The 19,100-nt window shown below is 34.4% G+C and overlaps 1 protein-coding gene across 5 annotated transcripts in view; it reads right to left on the reverse strand.

Moving 5' to 3' along the window:
- WDR72 (WD repeat domain 72) overlaps positions 1-19,100 on the reverse strand; it is a 202,171-nt gene that overhangs the window by 82,593 nt on the left and 100,478 nt on the right. For all 5 annotated transcript variants that reach the window (XM_036033779.1, XM_036033790.1, XM_036033772.1 and 2 more), the window contains exons 15-17: positions 6,403-7,220; positions 3,742-3,833; positions 709-788 (exon numbers count right to left, since the gene is read on the reverse strand). In XM_036033779.1, coding sequence (XP_035889672.1) covers positions 709-788; positions 3,742-3,833; positions 6,403-7,220 — 990 coding nt within the window. The remainder of the gene's footprint in view (positions 1-708; positions 789-3,741; positions 3,834-6,402; positions 7,221-19,100) is intronic.

The raw sequence follows: 19,100 nt of genomic DNA on the forward strand, positions 1-19,100 counted from the left end.
GCCACTCTGATTATGTTTGTTTGGCTTCAGAGTGTCAACCCCTCAGCTTGTTCTGAGTTCATTTTCTTTGTTTTCCTGTCACCAAAAGTAACAATTTTTAATTGGAGTTATTGCTATTCTTGTCATACAAATTTGATAGTCAATAAGATCATAATGTTCCAATAATTATTTATCTAATCAATGCACAGATATTTTTTGTACAATGTACAAAGCTATCCACTGAGCTTTTAGGACCTAAAAAAAGCTTGGGAAGAGAAAAAAACTTAAATTGGGCATTGAAACCACCTCTCTAAATCCGCCCATAGATGATGTACTCTCAGGATAGAAAAATGATTTCTAATTACACTTACCAAATTCCTAAACCTAGGAACCTTTACATCATGACACATTTTGAAATAAAATAATAGACAATTCTGTCACAAACAAAAAACTCAATGAGCAGTAAGTTACTAATGACATGAACATCTCTTCCTTAGCTCTGTTCGTTCTTTCCCCTCACTTGGTGCATCCTTGCATAATTATCTTCCACTTTTCAACCTCCCTCATTGTTAGTCTCTGTATTAGCTCTGTTAAATGAAATGCCCTGGGAGGAAATTTTGTGAGGACAATAGTACCAACAGACTTGTACTTTTGAGTAAAGGAGGGTAGGGACGAAACACAGCAGCAAGTAGCTCTTCCATAATTTCAAGAACATGAGCTGTGTCATACCTGCACAGACTGGTCTCTCCAACAGGAAATTAGTTTCAAAAGTGAACTGTCAGCTTCAGGTATATGGGATTCATTCTTACCTGGAAATATATAGAACACATTTATAACTTGAAAGTATTAAAAATGGATGCATCCCAATGGTCTTCAATTCCAGCTGCACACTGGAATCACCTGGGTAGATTTGCTTTCACAAACACCAATGCCCGGGGTCAGTCTACCAGAGATTCTGATTTAATAGATCTCAGGCTGAGGGTGGGGTAGGCATTAATGCTTTGTAAAGGTACCTCTGAAGATTTTCAGGTATAGTCACAGTCAAGAACCATTAATTAATTTATATGTATTTTTAATAATTATACTAATACAAATTCACATTAAGTCAAATTCATCTTTACAAGTACACCTGAAACCCATCATTGTACCCCTTTGCCAACAAAAAGCAATGACTATTGCTTTTTCCACCCAAACAGATCACCAAATTTTATAATTCCTTCTTCATACAAATAGTTTCTAAAATTATACATTGCATCTCACACAGAAATCATATAAAAGACTTCCTTTGATTTGTCCTTAACCAGCTGTACTACTCTGATCAATAGGTACAGCACTTCTGTTTCAATTTGCCTCATTTTGTTATGTATTGTTTCTTTTAAGTTTGCCCTCTTGAATCTTCTTTCTATCCATTTGCCTTAATGTTCAGTGTGAATTTTAAGAGTGAGCTAAGGTTTGGTTTATTTAAGTTGATCTATAGAGTGTCCAGCAGTTTCCTACACAAAAATGCACTTTATAAGTGCCTTTACATTAATTGAAAATGTACATATTGTCACCCAAATGAAAAAATCAATGAATTAAGTTAGCCTTTTGATAGGTAAAATGCATTAACCAGGTGACAGATCCCAGGAGTGAGACAAAAACAATGAGGGCTTGTGCTGGGGGGGAAATGACAATAATTGTCTATTTAAATTAATGTATTAATATATGTTTGAAATCCTGCTATCAACTTTAAAATTAGTATTAGTTCAATCTGTATTTCATTAAATCACCATTTTAAATATTAAATATTAAATAGATAAGGGTATGTGTGTGTATTACATTAATGGTCAGGGGAAATGTGTCAGAAGGTATTAGATATAATGTAAATTGAGAACATGAAAGAAATATATATATAAGAAACTTATAACTCATTAATATTATTTCTTCCTGATGAAACATATAATACGAGTTTGAAATGACCAAGATCAGTGCATAAAGCATGCGAGCATGCACTATAATTCTGAAATCATATTTTCTATTTTTCATGAGCACAGCAGGTAAGAGAAATTTTTTTGATCTCTCTCCTTTTTTCCCCTGTCTTTTTGTTGACCTTGTGATTTTACCATCAAAGCGAAGTATTGGTCTCAACTGTAACTACTTACTGGCATCATGGGGTACTTCACAACGCACTTTAATGTGATGTTAAAATTTTAATATGAGGTAGAAATGAGAGCCAACTTTTCTTGGCAATGTCGGTTAAAAGAATTCATTGCAACATCAGAGGGGAAAGAGAAAAAGAAAGCATCCCAGTTTTCCAATATTACCTAGTCACCGTTCCTGCTGACAGCAGTGGGCACTGGGTCCTGTTCACCCTTTAGAATGAGCACCACAGTGTCATTTTATTCTTCAGGCTTTGATTATAGAATTAATAACATGAAATAAATCCCTCCCTCCCCTTTACCTCTCACCTTCCAGTTATTAAACATAAAACTTACTTTTTACTAGCAGGAGGAAGATGGCAAATTTAAAAAAAGATATATAATATGTCAGATAGTAAAAAGGATTGTGGAAAACAGCAAAACAGGGAAAGGGGTAGGGCATGCTGGGAGAAGGGAGGGCATCCTCATTGATGAAATGGCATTTGACCAAGAACTGAAGGGTGTTGGATGGAGGTGAAGGGCAACAGGCCAACCTCCAAGGAATCTGGGGAAAGAGAATTCCAGGCAGAGGAAACAGACAGTGCAATGGTCCTGAGACCTGCCTGTCATGTTTAGGTAACAGAATAAAAAGGCCAGTCTAGTTGGACCATTGGAAGAGAGAAGGGAATACAAAGAGATGAGGTCAGATTGGGGTGTGCGTGCAGTGATGTAGGTAGAAAAGTCAGCTTATATAGGGTCTTGTAAGCTACCTAAGCACAGTGGCTTTTATTTGGAGTGACACAGAAGCCACTGAAAGGTTTTTAAGCAAAAGCATGAGGTTCTGACTTAGTTTCAAATAGATCACTCTAGTTGCTTGGTTGAGAATAGGGCACAGGAACCAACCATAGGAGCAGAGGGGTTCTTAGGAGTCTTCTGTAGACATCGAGGCAAGAGATGATTAGGAGTCAAGAAAGGTGGTTCTGTTGTGGAGGGAAGCAGTCAAAATCTGGGTATATTCTGAAGGTAGAGTCAACATGATTACTGAAAGACTGGATCTGGGATATGAGAGAAAGGGAAAAGTCAAAATGACAAGAACGTTTTTGGCCTGAACAAGTGGAAGGATAGAATTGCCATTTATTGAGATGTCTAAATTCTGGAGAAGCAGGTTTTGGGAATGAATTAGCCATTTGGCATCGAAAGAAAATCTAAACACCAAAGTTGCCATTCAGAAGATTTCAAGGACCTTTATATGACTTCTGAAATAACTCTAAAATTCTCTAATATAGTAATTCCCTCATTTGGTAATAAAGATACTGATGCAATAAGTTTCCCCGTAAGACCTTAATTTAATATACAGTATTTCAGACTTTCAGCAAGTTTCAGACTACCAGGCATTTCAAAGCTCATTTTATGAAATCATCACATTGCATATCTTATGTTACTTATTTTAATAAAAATGTTTATACATATTTCAATATTGGAAGAATACAATAATATAACTGTGAGAAATGCAGACTAAGTCAAACATTAAATAGACACATTGCTCATTCTAAACTGTAGAGTGCTATCCAGTTATTGAAACACTAGTTATTTTATATCGTAGAAGTAAAAAAAAAAATACAGGCTATATCTGTGACTTCTTTACCATTCCGTAAGTAACTGTAGAAGCTTGAAATATGCAGAATATCATTCCCAGGACTTTTCACTTTGTTGTGCATGGATTCCATTTTGAAAGAGCTATTGAAAAAAAGATTTAAATAATATTATTAAAGATGTAAGAAAAATATTTTGAAAAATAGACTGGAGACATGAGCACATGATGAATTTAACAAAGTTGGGAAGTGAACACAGATTTTTTTTAGCAATGTCTTCCACATTAATCTCTGTGATGAATCTTATTCCCCCACTTTGCTCCTACCTAAAACCTTAATCCCAATTGAACTGTGGATCAGTTTGCCAGTATTATCTTGTGACCCACTTCTACAGAAGCGGTCCTGCTACTCTAGGCCATGCAATTAATCTGTGGCTATTTCAGTTCGTTTTTGAATCCTAATATGCTTATATCTGCCAAAGAATTCTCCCTGGGTACCGGCAGGACCTGATGAAGGCAGCCTTTACTCTAATCCAGTGACTCAGCAGCAACTTTCAGATACTGTCCAAACATATTCTCAGTGGCAGGTAGCCCTTTCCTTGAAATTCAGTTATGCCACACACTGATTGTCAAGCAAAGCTTTCTCAACCTTCACAGCCACAGTGAAGTGCTACTGAGATGGTCCAATTTGTTGGAAGGATTTGGTGTGACAAATCTAATACACATTATTTTGATTTCCTGCAAAAGGACATGAAGTCTCTTACAGCATATCAAATCTGAAGTGACTGATCTAGGGAACCAGTCTCTAATCCTGACACCTCTATTCAATAATTTGTTTTAATGGAGAATTCTGCAAAGAATTAACAAAAGTGCAGTAACGATTTCAAGGCCACTTCAGGGAAGGCGTGGAAAGCCTGTCATCTCCCCTAAAGACACACCCTGTGCTCTGGTACTTTGCAATCAGGAGCAAACTCAGAATGAACCCCTCTGGCAAACAATAATGAAGTTCTTCATCTGCTCTGTGGGATCACAATTAGGCAAATAAATATATTTTGTTAGTAGCCCAAGACTGTAAGAATTTGAAGAAACCTTAATGATCATCTACCCCACCCACCTCATTTTGTAAAAGAGGAAAGCAAAGCCCACAGGGCTGAGTGACTAGTCCAAAGCCACATGGCTAGTTAATAAAAAAAAATCAGGATTCATTCCTAGGTTTTCAGGCTTCAGGCTGACTGCATTTTTTTAAGCCATACTTTAGGTGCTATGTAATTTTCTGTGTAATCAAAAGAAAAGTAAAAGAAGCCTATCTGAAATTGAAAAGAAATTAACATAAATAGAATAAAATAGAAGATAATAAAGTACTGAAATTTCCCAGTCTGTTTTCTCATTATTAGGCCCACAAACAGAAAAGGGACACTCCAGTGGCACAAAGCATTATAATGGAAGGAAGCATAATACTGACTCTTATTTAATCCATATGGACTTGCTTTGCTGCCAGACTGTAGGTACACTGAGGGCAGAAACTCTGTATTATATAGTGCCTGGCACAGATATTTGTTGAATTAAGCTCTTATCAAAGAACAGAAATGTCAAGAACCATTTATCACCATGTATTGGGGAGTTCAAACAGTGTCTCTTCTATAAAGGCTTTCTAGATGTTTTACCTCATACTAACTATTTTCTTTACATTGACAACTTATAATAACCTATACAATAAATGTTTTTCCTAGTTTCTTTACCTTACTTCAATGTTTTCCACATATTTCATGTGCATCATCTTTCTCATTCACATGCACTCATATCCCAATGAGAAATTTATTTATATTTCCCCTGTAAGCTAGTGCTAAGGACACCTTCAATAAGCACTGGGTGAATTGAATTAAATATTCTAATATCAGACTATGAAAAATTATACTGAATTTTAGCAGTGAAAGAGGGTTAATACTCAGAATCAAGGTTAGTAATTAATCAGGCTCCAGAATTAGACTGATGGTCAGCCTTGAGCCTGACTCTAAGAAGCTGAATTAATCTTGAGTTTGGTATCTTCTCTCCATAAGCCTTAATATCCTCATCTCTTCAATGAGCAAAATAATAGTACTTATAACTCAGCTTTGCTGTGCATATTAAATAAAATAATGTATTTAAAGGGCTAACATGGTGACCAGTAGATATTAAACACTCAAAAGCAATAGTTATTATTACTAAACTGTACTTTCTATAAATTAATTACTGATGGTCTCTTCTATTTTAATATGCCACAGTATAAATTAAATGGTGGGATTTGAGGTATGAAATTTTTAAACTTTTCCTTTCCTTATGATATATAAAATATGTCATTATAGGCATTTACTTGAGTTCTTTGTGCATACTAATTCACAGCAATTACAATGGATTTCAAGGTGGTATGTATTTATGTAAATATTGAATAGTTCAGCATCCAGCACTCTGATTTTCTTGGCACATATTTTGAGAACAATGGGTATTTGTTGCATTAATAAATTTTAAAACATGGACCTATTGTTGAAATTATCCTCCAATCCCCAAAATTGAAAAAATATTTTCTAAAATTTGTTTGGAGCTAAAGGAGTTGTTACATATTTATTCTTCGTGTGAAGGAAGAAAGAAAGGAGAGAAGCTAGAGAGTTGAATATAGCAAATAATGATACTTTTTTATGTCCCAACCAAGAATAGTCAAAATCTCTAGGCATGCCTTACCTATCAATTCCATACTCCAATTCTACAGGCATGTTAACTAATTTGTTAACTAAAAATAATCTTCTCAATAAATAGACTATAGTGTTTGCCTCATGCAAAGAATCACAATTATTTCCCAGTCCTCTTGGCATCCGGGCCTGACTTGAAAGAGTGGATGCATACTTATTTGACAAGTCCAAAACTTTCCTGGAAAATAAATTTCCTTTTGAATAGTCTTTTTTCATTTCTGCATTGCATAAATCCCAGCCTGGCAGCATCAACGAGAAGTGATCTTCATTTGAGGCAAGTCCTAAAGAAACTGGACCCTGAAGCTTCGAAATATTGAGATGCTTAATGCAGAGATTATCTAATTCTTTATCCACTCCCCATGGCAAGAGGCAGGAGAGGAGCAATTTGGCTGCATCTATGATGAGGTTGGCATCAAATTTTCTTGATGATGTAGGGCGTGTCTTTTTGGAGCTCTTCATTTTCTTCTGCCTTTTAGTGCCATCATTTTCTTCTAAAACTATGATGGAATTATCTCCTTGGGCTGGGGTTTCACTAACAGTCTTGGCTTGTGCCTCTGCTGAGAGGGGACCACAGGCAGTTTTATTTCTTTTCAGCATCAGTGTTTTCTTCTCTCCTGTACTTTTGGCTCTTCTCAGCATCTCATTACCATAAAACGAATTTGAAGGGTCACTATCACTGATTGGCATTGACAGCAGAAGTTCAACAAGATTTTCCAAGTCAAATAGAAGGATATGAAAGCCAATGTTACTCCCTGTTGTCTTCACAGACAAGACATTAAAAGGACCTGAGAAAGACTTGGCATCAGCAACCTAAGGAAAAAAAAAAGCTTTATTTGTCAAAGTCCTTATTTTTAAATGATTTTATTAAAGATCCCATGATATTAAAATGGCATAAACAGAAAGTATTAAGTAGTAGTACAAACTAAAAGCAAGTCATTCCCATTTCATTGTCTTAACATAAAAATTTCCCTCTAAATTACATTTATATTTTAATATATTAAAACCCTTTTTTTCTTTTGTAAAACTTCCAAAGATACAAATTAGAACATATGGAGTAAGATGGCATCAAATTGACATCATTTCATATACATTTTCATATCTTTCTAACAGTATAGCCATGAAGACATACAACACAGGAAAAGCAAATATAAAATTTAAGGAGAACAGTTAGAACACTTGTAAGAATTTAGAAAAGCTTTAACAAGAATGGTCTCTTCAAATTTGTTTAAAATTTTGTTTAAAATTTTAAGTAATTGGAAGTAAACTAAACATTAACCAATATAAGCTTCTTTTATAAGAAGCTTATAAAAGGCTTGCCTTGTAAACTAGCATTGGTACTTTCTCTGCCTAAAATGAGTTTGTCCTAAAGATTGGCATGGTGTACTCTCATATTTCAGTTCAGTCCCTGCTCATTTATAAAGCTTTCCTAAAGTAGCATCTCCCCCTCTGTCAACCTGTTACTTGCTAGCCTCTTTGATTTTTTCCTTAGTATTTATATTATGTAAAATATTTATTTGTTTACTGTACATCTTCCCCAATAGCATTCACACTCAACCTTTGCAGGATTTTGTATATTGCTTCATTCCCAGTGACTATAAAATAATGCTGGCATATAGCATTGTTAAGGGGTTCAATAAATATTTGTTGAATGAATGGTTAGCATGTGTATATATTAGACTACCATTCAAATATGTTGAAATAATGGTAACTATATTTATTGGAAAAATGTATTCTATAAGGCAGAAAAATAATCCCTTTTAATGAAACTATGTGTGTATGAATCTATAGATGTTTTTACATATTGGCATATATAAATATATATAGAATATACACACATGCTCATGAAAGACTTGCACTAAAATGTTAACAACTATTAATTAGAAAGAGAATGTTAAAATAATCTCTATACTTTAGGGTTTTCTTGTATTTTTAATTTAGTTTTTGGATTTTTTTTTGCAGTGATGATGTATTTTATAATCATAAAAAAGAAAATTTAAAAGAATTAAAAATTTTACAATAAAACCAAAATGGGATACACTTATAAAACACATTTTTCTAGTGTATAATTTTTTTAAAGATTTCATTTATTTATTTGTTTTTAGAAAAGGGAAGGGAGGGAGAGAGAGAGGGAGAGAAACATCAATCAATTGGTTGCCTCCCACACACTACCAACCAGGGACATGGTCCGCAAACCAGACATGTGCCCTGACTAAAATCAAACTGGTGACCTCTTGGTTTGCAGGACAATGCCCAAACCACTGAACCACATCAGTCAGGGCAGTATAATTATTAATAAATAATTTTTCACATCAGAAATAAAAAGAAAACTATACAGATTGAAAATGGGCAAATAGCATTAAAAGCAATATACAAAGAATAACATTCAAATTAAAATATGAAAAAACATTTACAACCAATCGTAATCAAGAAGTGAAACCAAGGTAGTAATACCAGGATTACCATTCATTACCTATTAGTTTACTAAAAAGAATTACTTATTTTATCATGTAATGTTTAATATATACAAAGTAATAAATAAACCATGCATTAAGCCCTCCTATACACTGAAACTTCCCCGAAGTTATAATCTTCTCTGGCCATTGTGTCTAGACCTCTCCAATTATTGGGGCAGTGAAAATCATAACAGTGACTGTAGAACTATGACACATTGCCTGGTCAGGTTTCATCTCTCTATTGTGTGAACTCTGTGGCCACAATAGGCCCGTTGCACCGCTGCAAACAAATCTGTCCTGAAACATGGTCACCATAAGCCTCAGGGGAAACTGGACATTTTAGGTCCTTTTCAAATCATCAGTGGTATCCCAAATTTATTTAACATACTGCAAAGTTGTTTCTCTCTTGGAAACAATTCTTTTAGATTATAAGTATAAACCATTATTATATTTTAATATACTAAAGTGATTAAATGTTGTAATTATAGCCAGTCATCACTGAATTTTTTTCTTTTAAAAACAGTGAGTATATTGTTAAAGTCATGTCATCAAGGACTTTAAAAAGAGTATTTACCATTATTTGGACATAAGTAACAAAGAATGACAATAAATATTTTTGAGTTTTTATATATAATAGATTGGGCATACACAATATGTAGTAATGTTTACAAAGAATATAGTAAATCTTATGTTTATTTACATTTGTGTTACCTATATACAATATATTCCTTGGACAAGAATTCTATTGAAAATATCATGGTAAATCATGACTGAATGATGTTCTGAAAAAATATAAATATAATTATATTACTTTTAGAATGATAAAGTAAACCATTATAACAGAAATATTTCATAAACATTTCCCAATCTTGTTATAATAAAAAGTCTAAAACAAACTATTAAATATAAAAGTATTTCATTTAATATATGTCACTGCAAATACTTGAGACATATAATCTTATTAACCAATGTCATCCCAATAAATTAAATTAAATTTTTTTTAATGTAAGGGTTAAATATAAATTTCATTAGTTCACATGTTATTTATAGAATGCTCTATGATTGCCTGATAGATAATTACCCAAGAGTGTTCCATCCAGGCTTTGTATTCATAGAGAAGGTGCTGGGTTTTTCCCTGGAATCACACCACTTGTACTCCTACTCTCTGAAGTCCTAGGTTCAGAGGGTAGAGAGGAGGTGTTGTTTACAATCTGGACAGCGAGAGAGTAGCAGGAAAGGACAGTCTTCCATTCCAGCCTCTAAACTTTGGTGAGGCTGGGAGTAAGACGGCACTGATACATCTGCATGTGAATGCTATGGACAGCAGGTGGACAGTAGGAAGAGGCACACAGAGCTGAGCTCTTTGTCTGGGGCACACAGACTTTAGGAAATGCTATTGAGTCAGAAAGTTGGCAAGCAGAACCCCAGATGGCCAGTGGGCAGACATTATTCCTCTACTCCCCATAAGAGTTGAGGAGAAATTAGTAAAACTAATTTTTACAAAATTCTAATTCTCACAAAGTCAATAAACATATAGCAAGAAAAAACAAAAAGACCTGAAAGTTTGAAGAAAAAAATGTAGTAAGTCTGAAGGTATAAGTCTAACACCATTATTTTTTAAAAAAGTATTCATTTTTTTGTGTGTCATCCTGTGTTCAACGTGTGCTTCTTCCTTTTCTGACTCAGAAAGACAAAATGGTTAAATAAGGCTGGTTTTGTCCTCTGCTTTTGAAGATAGAAATGCACTAACAACTTGTTCTGATAAAACTTCTCTCTGAAAACATAGTGGGTCCCTTGCTGAGTTTATTGTAAAGAGTTTGACCTGCCCAACCTACCACAATCACAAAATACACGTGGTGAAACTGTTGCTGAAAACCACCTTCATCTTCTCACTTTTGTGAATTTGTGCAAATAATATGGTACAAATACTTAAATACTAAGTGAGAAAATATATAGAAAATAGCCACAAAAACATTAGATGTTTAGTTATGTTAGAGCAAGAAAAGCTTAGAAATTGTTTAATCTGACTTCTTCCCCTTTAACAAACAGAAAATGAAGAACAGATGATGTGTTCAAAGTTACCCATTTTATAAATAGCCAAGTAAGGATTCCAAGTCTATTTTTTCCGACATTTCTTCAGATAATATTATCAACTCAGATTTTTTAAAGACTGGAATAATATTTCTTATTTCTCATTTCTATGATATCCAAAGGGTCCGCAATAGCCAAGCATTTATTTTATGAAAGATCGTAATTACTGAGATGTATAAAGAAGAAAATGTCATGAAAATATTCACTAATGAACTGAGTACATATAAAATTATTACCAAACCCTCCTCCTTTCTGTCTATATGAATTATACTATTCTAGACATTTTATAGAAATGAAATCATTCAACATGAACTTCAGCATCTAGCTTCTTTTACTTAAGCATTGTTTTTGAGACTCATGTTGTAGTATGTATCAATATTATATTCTTTTTATTGCTGCATCCCTGTTAGCTTTACACTGGACAAATGATCACATAATTGAAGAGAAATAAAAACTTCTAACATCCATTTGAATGAGATCTTGTTTATATTAGGGAAAACACTTCCTTTGCATATTTCTTTCCTTCCACATTTTCACCATTTGAGTCTAGGGTCATGGATCATGTCACTGTGGCCTTTAACAGAACATCTTTACTGGTTGTCAGCTTCAAACCCAACCTGCACAGCACTGCCAGAGTAATCTAGGTTTAGGAAAGTGTTTTGAGCATATTACTTTTAGATTGTCAAGAGTCCCCAAATGCCTGTAGAATGAAGTCCAATTTCAGTGAGTTGCACACCCAGATGTCCAGTCAAGTCCTTTTTTCCCTTTCTTGCATACGTTTACTATCCCTCCTCCTTCATTTGGCCAGATTTCTCTTACTGATCCTCCTACGTGTTTGACTTATTCCCACACGTGAGCCTTTGCCTCTGACTTGTTGCCTTAACAGCCACCCTCCTCAGGATCCAGCCCAAATCCAAGCTCCTATTGTTTGTATCCTTATCCACTCTAGTCCCATATTCTCTCTCTCCTTTCTCAACTCTTCAGCAATTTACCTGTAGCCTAGTGAATCTTTAACCTTCCCCAAGGGGTGAAGCAAGTTAAATCCAGGAACTGTATCCTCTATCTTCTGGTGTGAGTTATTTGAGAGCAGGATTCACACATGATTCTTTTGGCTACTTCTCAAGTCAATTATTTTACAAATAATAGTATTTATGAAAATTCATGAAAGATTTTTATATCTTCTACACAACCAGAAAAACAAATGCATGAAACAGTACTGACTAACCAACGAAAGCAGTTTCCCTCTAAGACAAAAAGTGAATAAAAGTAAACTTCAGCTTTACTTTCACCACTTCACTAAAGAAAAGCTAGGAATAATTCTTAAGATATGTGCATCCAATCTCTTACTGTAACATTAGACAGTTTTTGTTTAGAGGTAAGATGACAAAAGTTCAGCACCACAAGGCGGCTATCTAAAGGCAGATCCATCACTACCTAATATTCTCAGTGCCTGAGCAAGGGAAGAGATTTTCAGGTCTAATTTTCAGTCTAGCAGGGCTTTCATTTCCTTCCATTCAGACAAAACAGAGTTACCCTGAAAACAGAAAAGTGGTGCAAGGAACCATGACATTTCTACTCCACGGCAACATGGCAAAGGCTTATTTTAAATGTGGCTCTGGAAGTCAGAAAAAGTGACATTCAGTCACAGGTACCACAAATATCCTTCTAGATTTGTGATCCGAATTTTTTATAAGGTTCTGTATTAGCCATGAGTTTTTTTTTAAGATTTTATTTATTTATTTTTAGAGAGGGAAGGGAGGGAGAAAGAGAGAAACATCAATGTGTGGTTGCTGGGGGTCATGGCCTGCAACCCAGGCATGTGCCCTGACTGGGAATTGAACCTGCGACATTGGTTCGCAGCCTGTGCTGAATCCACTGAGCTACGCCAGCCAGGGCTGTGATCAGAATTTCATATTGTCTCATCATCACATTCTTTGTTAGCCAATGCTTTTCACCAAAATTACAGGAAAACATGCTGAAAAGTCAGAACAAAATTTAACTTTAAAATATCAAGAAGGTATTACTTGTGCTGCAACCCCAGCCTCCTCACTAAGAAAGTCTACTTTGTTTCCTGACATCCCTGGTAGCATTTTCCCAGTGAACCTGGCTTAACTCTGGATATTACTTTTTGCTTCATTTTCTTCAATGTCTCTCACACCAAGTCCTCACCTTCACATTTTATTAATCATTCACTCATCCATCTATCCATCAAATGTTTACTAAGCATCTACTCTGTGCCACCTGCTGTGCTGAATGTGAAAGACTCAATGGTGAGCAAGACAGAGTCCCTGAAGCATGCAGTTTACAAGCTAGTTCCTCTCATTGGAATTCTTTCCCACCCTCCTCTCCTAGTTGCAATCTGTGCTTGGCATGGCTGCCTGATTACTACACTGTTAATAGTTTATCTTGGTCTTTCAGCCTTTCTCGATTTCTTTGCCTCTGTGTTTCTTCTCAGACTGAGAATGCCCTGATACCCATCAACAGAAATTTTACCCCTGAAGAGAGCTCATTTCCAAGAGACTTAACCTCATAAACCTTCTCAAATTTGCCCTTCCAGTTGTAATCTTCCTTTCCTTGAATGTTTCATGACATCTCAATTTTTTCCCAACATTTACTTTTTCTCATTATCATATGTATTGGCATCCTTATTTTCTTTGACTTCAGTCTCTAAAAGCTGAGCCTGTCTCAATCTCCATTCATTTCACCAGCAAGAGTTTGTTCTGTTAAGATTACACAGAGTATGAGGATTTTTGTACAAGACTTAATTGAGCTTAAAAGTGCTGGGTAAGCTGAGTCACACACCCATTGAGGACAAATGTACTGATTTCATGGCTTTCTCCAGTAACTATTCAGTTGAACTATTGAAGATGTTACTCCAGGTCTTTTTGAAAAATAATGAATAAAAGTCAGCACATTTTTAAAAATCATTATTAAGTAGACTTTTGTTTATGGTAATTTGGGATTGAGCCCTTGGTTGTTAGTTCTGTGCATTTCTGTAAACCCATCTCTAACCTCTGTGTGACCAGAGAAATTCACTTAAAAAACTGTCACCTAAATGAAAAATAAGTGTCTCACAACACTAGCCTATTTAAGCACCTAATTATAGGGTCAGTCAAGAGTCATCCTGCTCTATAACAGATTGCCTTTGTCAGTGGGTTCCCATCTACCCAGGGCTTCACTTGGGGTGCCCCCACTCTTGGCTCCTGGTATATTTGGATGTCATTGCCTTGACTTTGAACTATGTCTCCTCAAAATTTTATTGATGCAGAATTTGGGGTAATTTGGAGAAGAGTAAATGTGTCCTATAAGTCAGTCATTTCTCCATAGGTTACAAATGAAAACTACTGTTCTCTATTCCTTGTCTGAACACCAGAACACTTTTCTGATTCTCTTAAAATTCTTCAAAATAGAATTTCAGGGTAAAAAGTTATACACTTTTAAATGTTGGTTAAATAGTTAGACTGTGCACCACCAAAATTGTTTCAAAATACATTTCAACCAAAAGTAAATGTGTATCTTATTTTGTTATACCATTAGAGAGTTCAGCTTTTTAAAATATTTATTAATCTGATAATAGAAAATTTGCATTGATGTATTTTAGTGAAAAAACCTTAAGGACTATTTGTGTTTTTTTGTGATATAAGTGTTAATCTTTCCCCAATTTCCTATTTATCTCTTTCTTATCAACTTTTAAGAGCCCTTTGATATGTAAAGATATTAATCCTGTATTGGATATATTACAAATAATCTTCAAGTCTTATTAGGCTTAAAATTTATAGATTGGGGGCTTACAATATAATTTTTAACATTTTTAAAAAGTAAAAATTATATATTTTTATTTTAGAAATTTTGTCACTCTTAGGCTCTTTACAACCCAATTAGTAAAAATATTACTATATATTTCCTTCCAATAATCTTTCTATATTTAAAATTTTCATTCATCTGAAGTTTATTTTTGTTAAAGGTAGAAAGGGTATTATATTTTATCCAAAAATTATACTCAATTATACGAAAGCCACTTATTAACTTTGCTGTAGAATTTTCAGCACCATTTTTTCTAAGAGCAAGTTATGATTTATATATATGCTCCTTCCTGGACTCTTTTGTCCTTTTTCATTTATCTAAGTCTCTGTTCTGGAACTGTGATGCACTCTGCTGCAGATAGGTGAATCAGGTGAATGGATGGATGGGTGGATGGATGTTTAGATAATGTTTGACATGTGAAAAGGACATCCCATGTCCATCATTCCTCCTTTATCTAATTTTCTTACCTCATTCTATACATTTATTTTTTCCAGAAATATTTTGTAATCAATTTCCAAAAACCAACCAACCAGAATTTGAAAGTTATTATTCTTAAATGTATGGACTTATAACTATGTTAATCTGTAAAAGACGGTGCTTTCCCTCTGGGGTTGCATTATATTATTAAATCAGGAAATTTTTCATGCCTTTTAGTAATTTTTAACACATGTTTCATATGGGTGTTGCATATTTCTTATTAAAGTTATTCCTATTTATTTGTTATTGCTATTATCAAGAGAATTTTATATTTATTGTATTTTCAAACTAGTGGTTTTATATTCTTATACGAGTTATGTTTTCAGCACTACTATGCTTTAACTTTATTTTTTGTTTTGTTAGGTTTTCTGTTCTATTCATAATTTTATATAGAGTATTCACCAATACTATATTTAAATAAAAGTTATTTGCTGCATTCTTTTCATTCTTTATCTTTTTATTTATTTTTCTTTGACATTTGCTAAAACATTTAAAAGAAGTTAAAATAGTATGAATACTATATTATTATAAATTAAATCAGTATAATTATTGTAGTTTTTAAATTTAAAATTATTTGGTGCATACATTTTTCCTAATATTGGATAAGTTGGAATAGTTTCCTAACTCCATTTATGTGAGTAGCCACACCCATTTAATTCCTGGTCATATAAATTAGGTTTATACAGTAATATCAGGTAAATAAAAGAATGGGTCCATTTTGACAGCATAAACTATTAATGATTGCATATTAACACACAATTCTAAATAGCTTCCTTCATCAAAGGTTTCTGAAAGAAAAAAGTAAAGCAGTATTTATTGAAGGCTTGATTAAAAATCTAACCAGGGTAGTTCTGGCTGGTGTGGCTCAGTGGGTTGGGTGTCCTCATGCAAACCGAAAGGTCTCGCTTTGGATTCGCAGTCAGGGCACATGCCTGGGTTGCAGGGCAGGCCCCCAGTTGGGGGACACGCAAGAGGCAACAAATAGATGTTTCTCTCACACATCGATGCTTCTCTCCCTCTCTTTCTCCCTCCTTTCCCCTCTCTCTATAAATAAATAAAATCTTTTAAAAAATCTAATCAGGGTAATCTGCATGTACTGATATAGGAAAATGTCTGCCAAATATTTCTCACTTAACAAAGCAACTTGTAGAACAGCATCTATAATATAATCTTTCTACATGAAAAAGAAATTTATATACACTCACGCAGACTTATACATATGTTCTTATTCTATGGTCTAGAAAAGAACACATCAATGGGATCAGAAAAATGGAAACTAACACAAGGGCAGTGGTTTGAAGAGTAAGAGAGGTTCGCTTACTATCCATAAATGTCAGGGTCCTCTCTATACTGTCAAGCACTCATTTCCTAAAATTCAGCCTTGATCCATTAGTGATACATGAAAACCAATACTGCTACATTGTATTTTGGAAAGCCTTAGATTACAACATAAACAATATCTGAAAAGTCAAATTACTGTATATATTACTGACAAGATGTCCAGGAAAAGAAAATGCTTTTATATTTTCCCCCTCAAATATATCAAGACATGCCATCTACTTTAACTGATTTAATACACAAAACCACATAAAAATTTCATGGAAAGTACATCCTAAATGCTATTTTACCTATCTACCTTCTCTGAAGGCTGTTTACCATTGGGATTCAACTTATTCTGGGAAGTCTGCTACCTCCCTTAAAATACACGTTTCAATTAGCTGATGGAGAATCCCACATTGGTTTACCCTCTCTCTGTAGACACGAGTCATTTTTCTAACAAGACACGCAGTCCTGATGAAGGAGCTCCTGCTTTGTCTGCTGCTTTGCCCTTTGGCTGATTCTAGGGCAGAATTATCAGTTTCAAAATGGTTAGTGAACATAACTACAAATGAACAGTTATCTAGTGCTAAAAGCTTTCATACAATTTCACTTTTAAATTATTTGGTCTAAAAGTTTGAACTCAAAGCTAAACCAGATATTGACTTAAGAATTCTTTGGCTTATGAATATTTATGATATGGGACTTAATGGATGCCTATTCTCCATGTCAGCAGTTAATTAATGAATTAACATAATAATAATAATTCGGTGTTTATTGAGTATAAAATTTTAATTTAGGAAGTGAAGCAATCCTTCAAAGTGTAGAAACAGTTTATTGGTATATTTTTTCTTTCTGAAATGCCTTCCTCTACCCAGCCTTCAAAGGATGATAAAGCTCCACTGTAGCCTTCAAAGCTGAAGTCCCTAATTGTTTTTTATTCTCTTTTTTTTGCCATTTTTTAATTTTAATTGTTGTTCAAGTACAGTTTTCTGCCTTTTACCCTATCACAGCCCACCCCTCCAGTTGTTTTGAAGTGCAAAGCACCATGATTTCTAAAGTAGATGAGAAGTAGCCTGGGAAATGCTTTGCCCCAAACTGCCCTTGGAGTAATCAAATACAGTCCTGAGGACCTGGTCAAAGTAAAAGCAGCTAGCGGAGAAGAGACTGACTCTGGTCTAGAGCTTTCTAGCTCCTCACAGATCTAGTTTCAGGTAATGTTTGCACAAATTAAAAGCTGAAACGTGTGTGTTTGTGTATATGAGACAGAAAATAATACTTTTCAACAATTTATTAATTTCCATGGTTTAAACTAAAATGTCTACATTTTAATTAAAATGACATTTCCACGATGTATGATAACACATCATTTAATTTTAAATATGCAAATTAAACATATGAAAGACTACTTGATCCATTAAAAATGCATACAGTACCAAATTTGCAATATACTATCTGGACCCTCAGCTATGAAAACAAAATCAAGTTTACCATGCTTAATTGTAAATGCTAAGTTAATATTGCTTTCTATATATTGTTATTTCAGGAATAAATTTAAGTCATGAAATAAAGCAGATGAAGTAAACACAAATATCTGAGGAAGGTGGAAGCACCCATGTGTTCCCTGATTTTCACTCATTCTGTGTGGATAGGGCAGTTTCAGAGCAGACAGAATCACAAACCAAAAACTGCACGTTCCATATATAATTGGAAATGTAAAAATAAGATTTATTTGACCATGTCTGTGCTTGCAATTAGGAAATTCTCTCCTTTAATCTATCTTTTCTCAGAACTACATACTTTATCTTAAGATATTTTTGTGGAAAAAAGGCTGATGTTCAAAAAAGCTCATTTATATTTCTCCATGGGAATTTCATCTTCATTGACAGAAACCAGTAACTATTTTTAAAAAGACTTTTTTTTATTGATTGACTAAATGAAAAAGACCTACAAAGGGCTTTGCTTATATTGCATCAAATACATTTCAACATTCATAACAAATGACTTAATTTCATAGAAAACCATAAGCAGGTAGGGATAGACTGGTTACAGAAAGCATATATTTTACAAAGATATAAAAAACCATTGGTGAATGACAGGAATGAACAAATATCCCAACAACAAATAAATCAAACAACAAGGTGTAAATGAAAGTGCCAGCCATTTATTTTTAGACCCACGGATCTCAAGGGTTGCTGGAGATAGTTGTTGGTGGTAAAAACTGTCACCCTTCAAAGGGTCAGTGGAAAGCAGTGTGATTGGCAGCACAACTAGAAGACAAAAGGGAAAACCTTCAATCTGCAGCTGATGCATGGGAAGAACACGGGGAGCTGAGTGTACAACAGAGACGACATTCCGAAGCTAATGACATGGGCAATCATGGGGCCACCACGCATCCCTGGCACCAGCAGGGCAGCCATTTCCAGCTAAGTGTGAGAGTACCTTTTTGCTTTCTCTCACCACTGCAGGGGTACAACACTTAGTGGGGGAAACCCACTGACTGGTAATAAATTATTATATTGGATATCTTCTATTTTCTTCCAGCAAT

The sequence above is a fragment of the Phyllostomus discolor genome, chromosome 1 (assembly GCF_004126475.2).
Source record: "Phyllostomus discolor isolate MPI-MPIP mPhyDis1 chromosome 1, mPhyDis1.pri.v3, whole genome shotgun sequence".
In the NCBI taxonomy this organism is placed as follows: Eukaryota; Metazoa; Chordata; class Mammalia; order Chiroptera; family Phyllostomidae; genus Phyllostomus; species Phyllostomus discolor.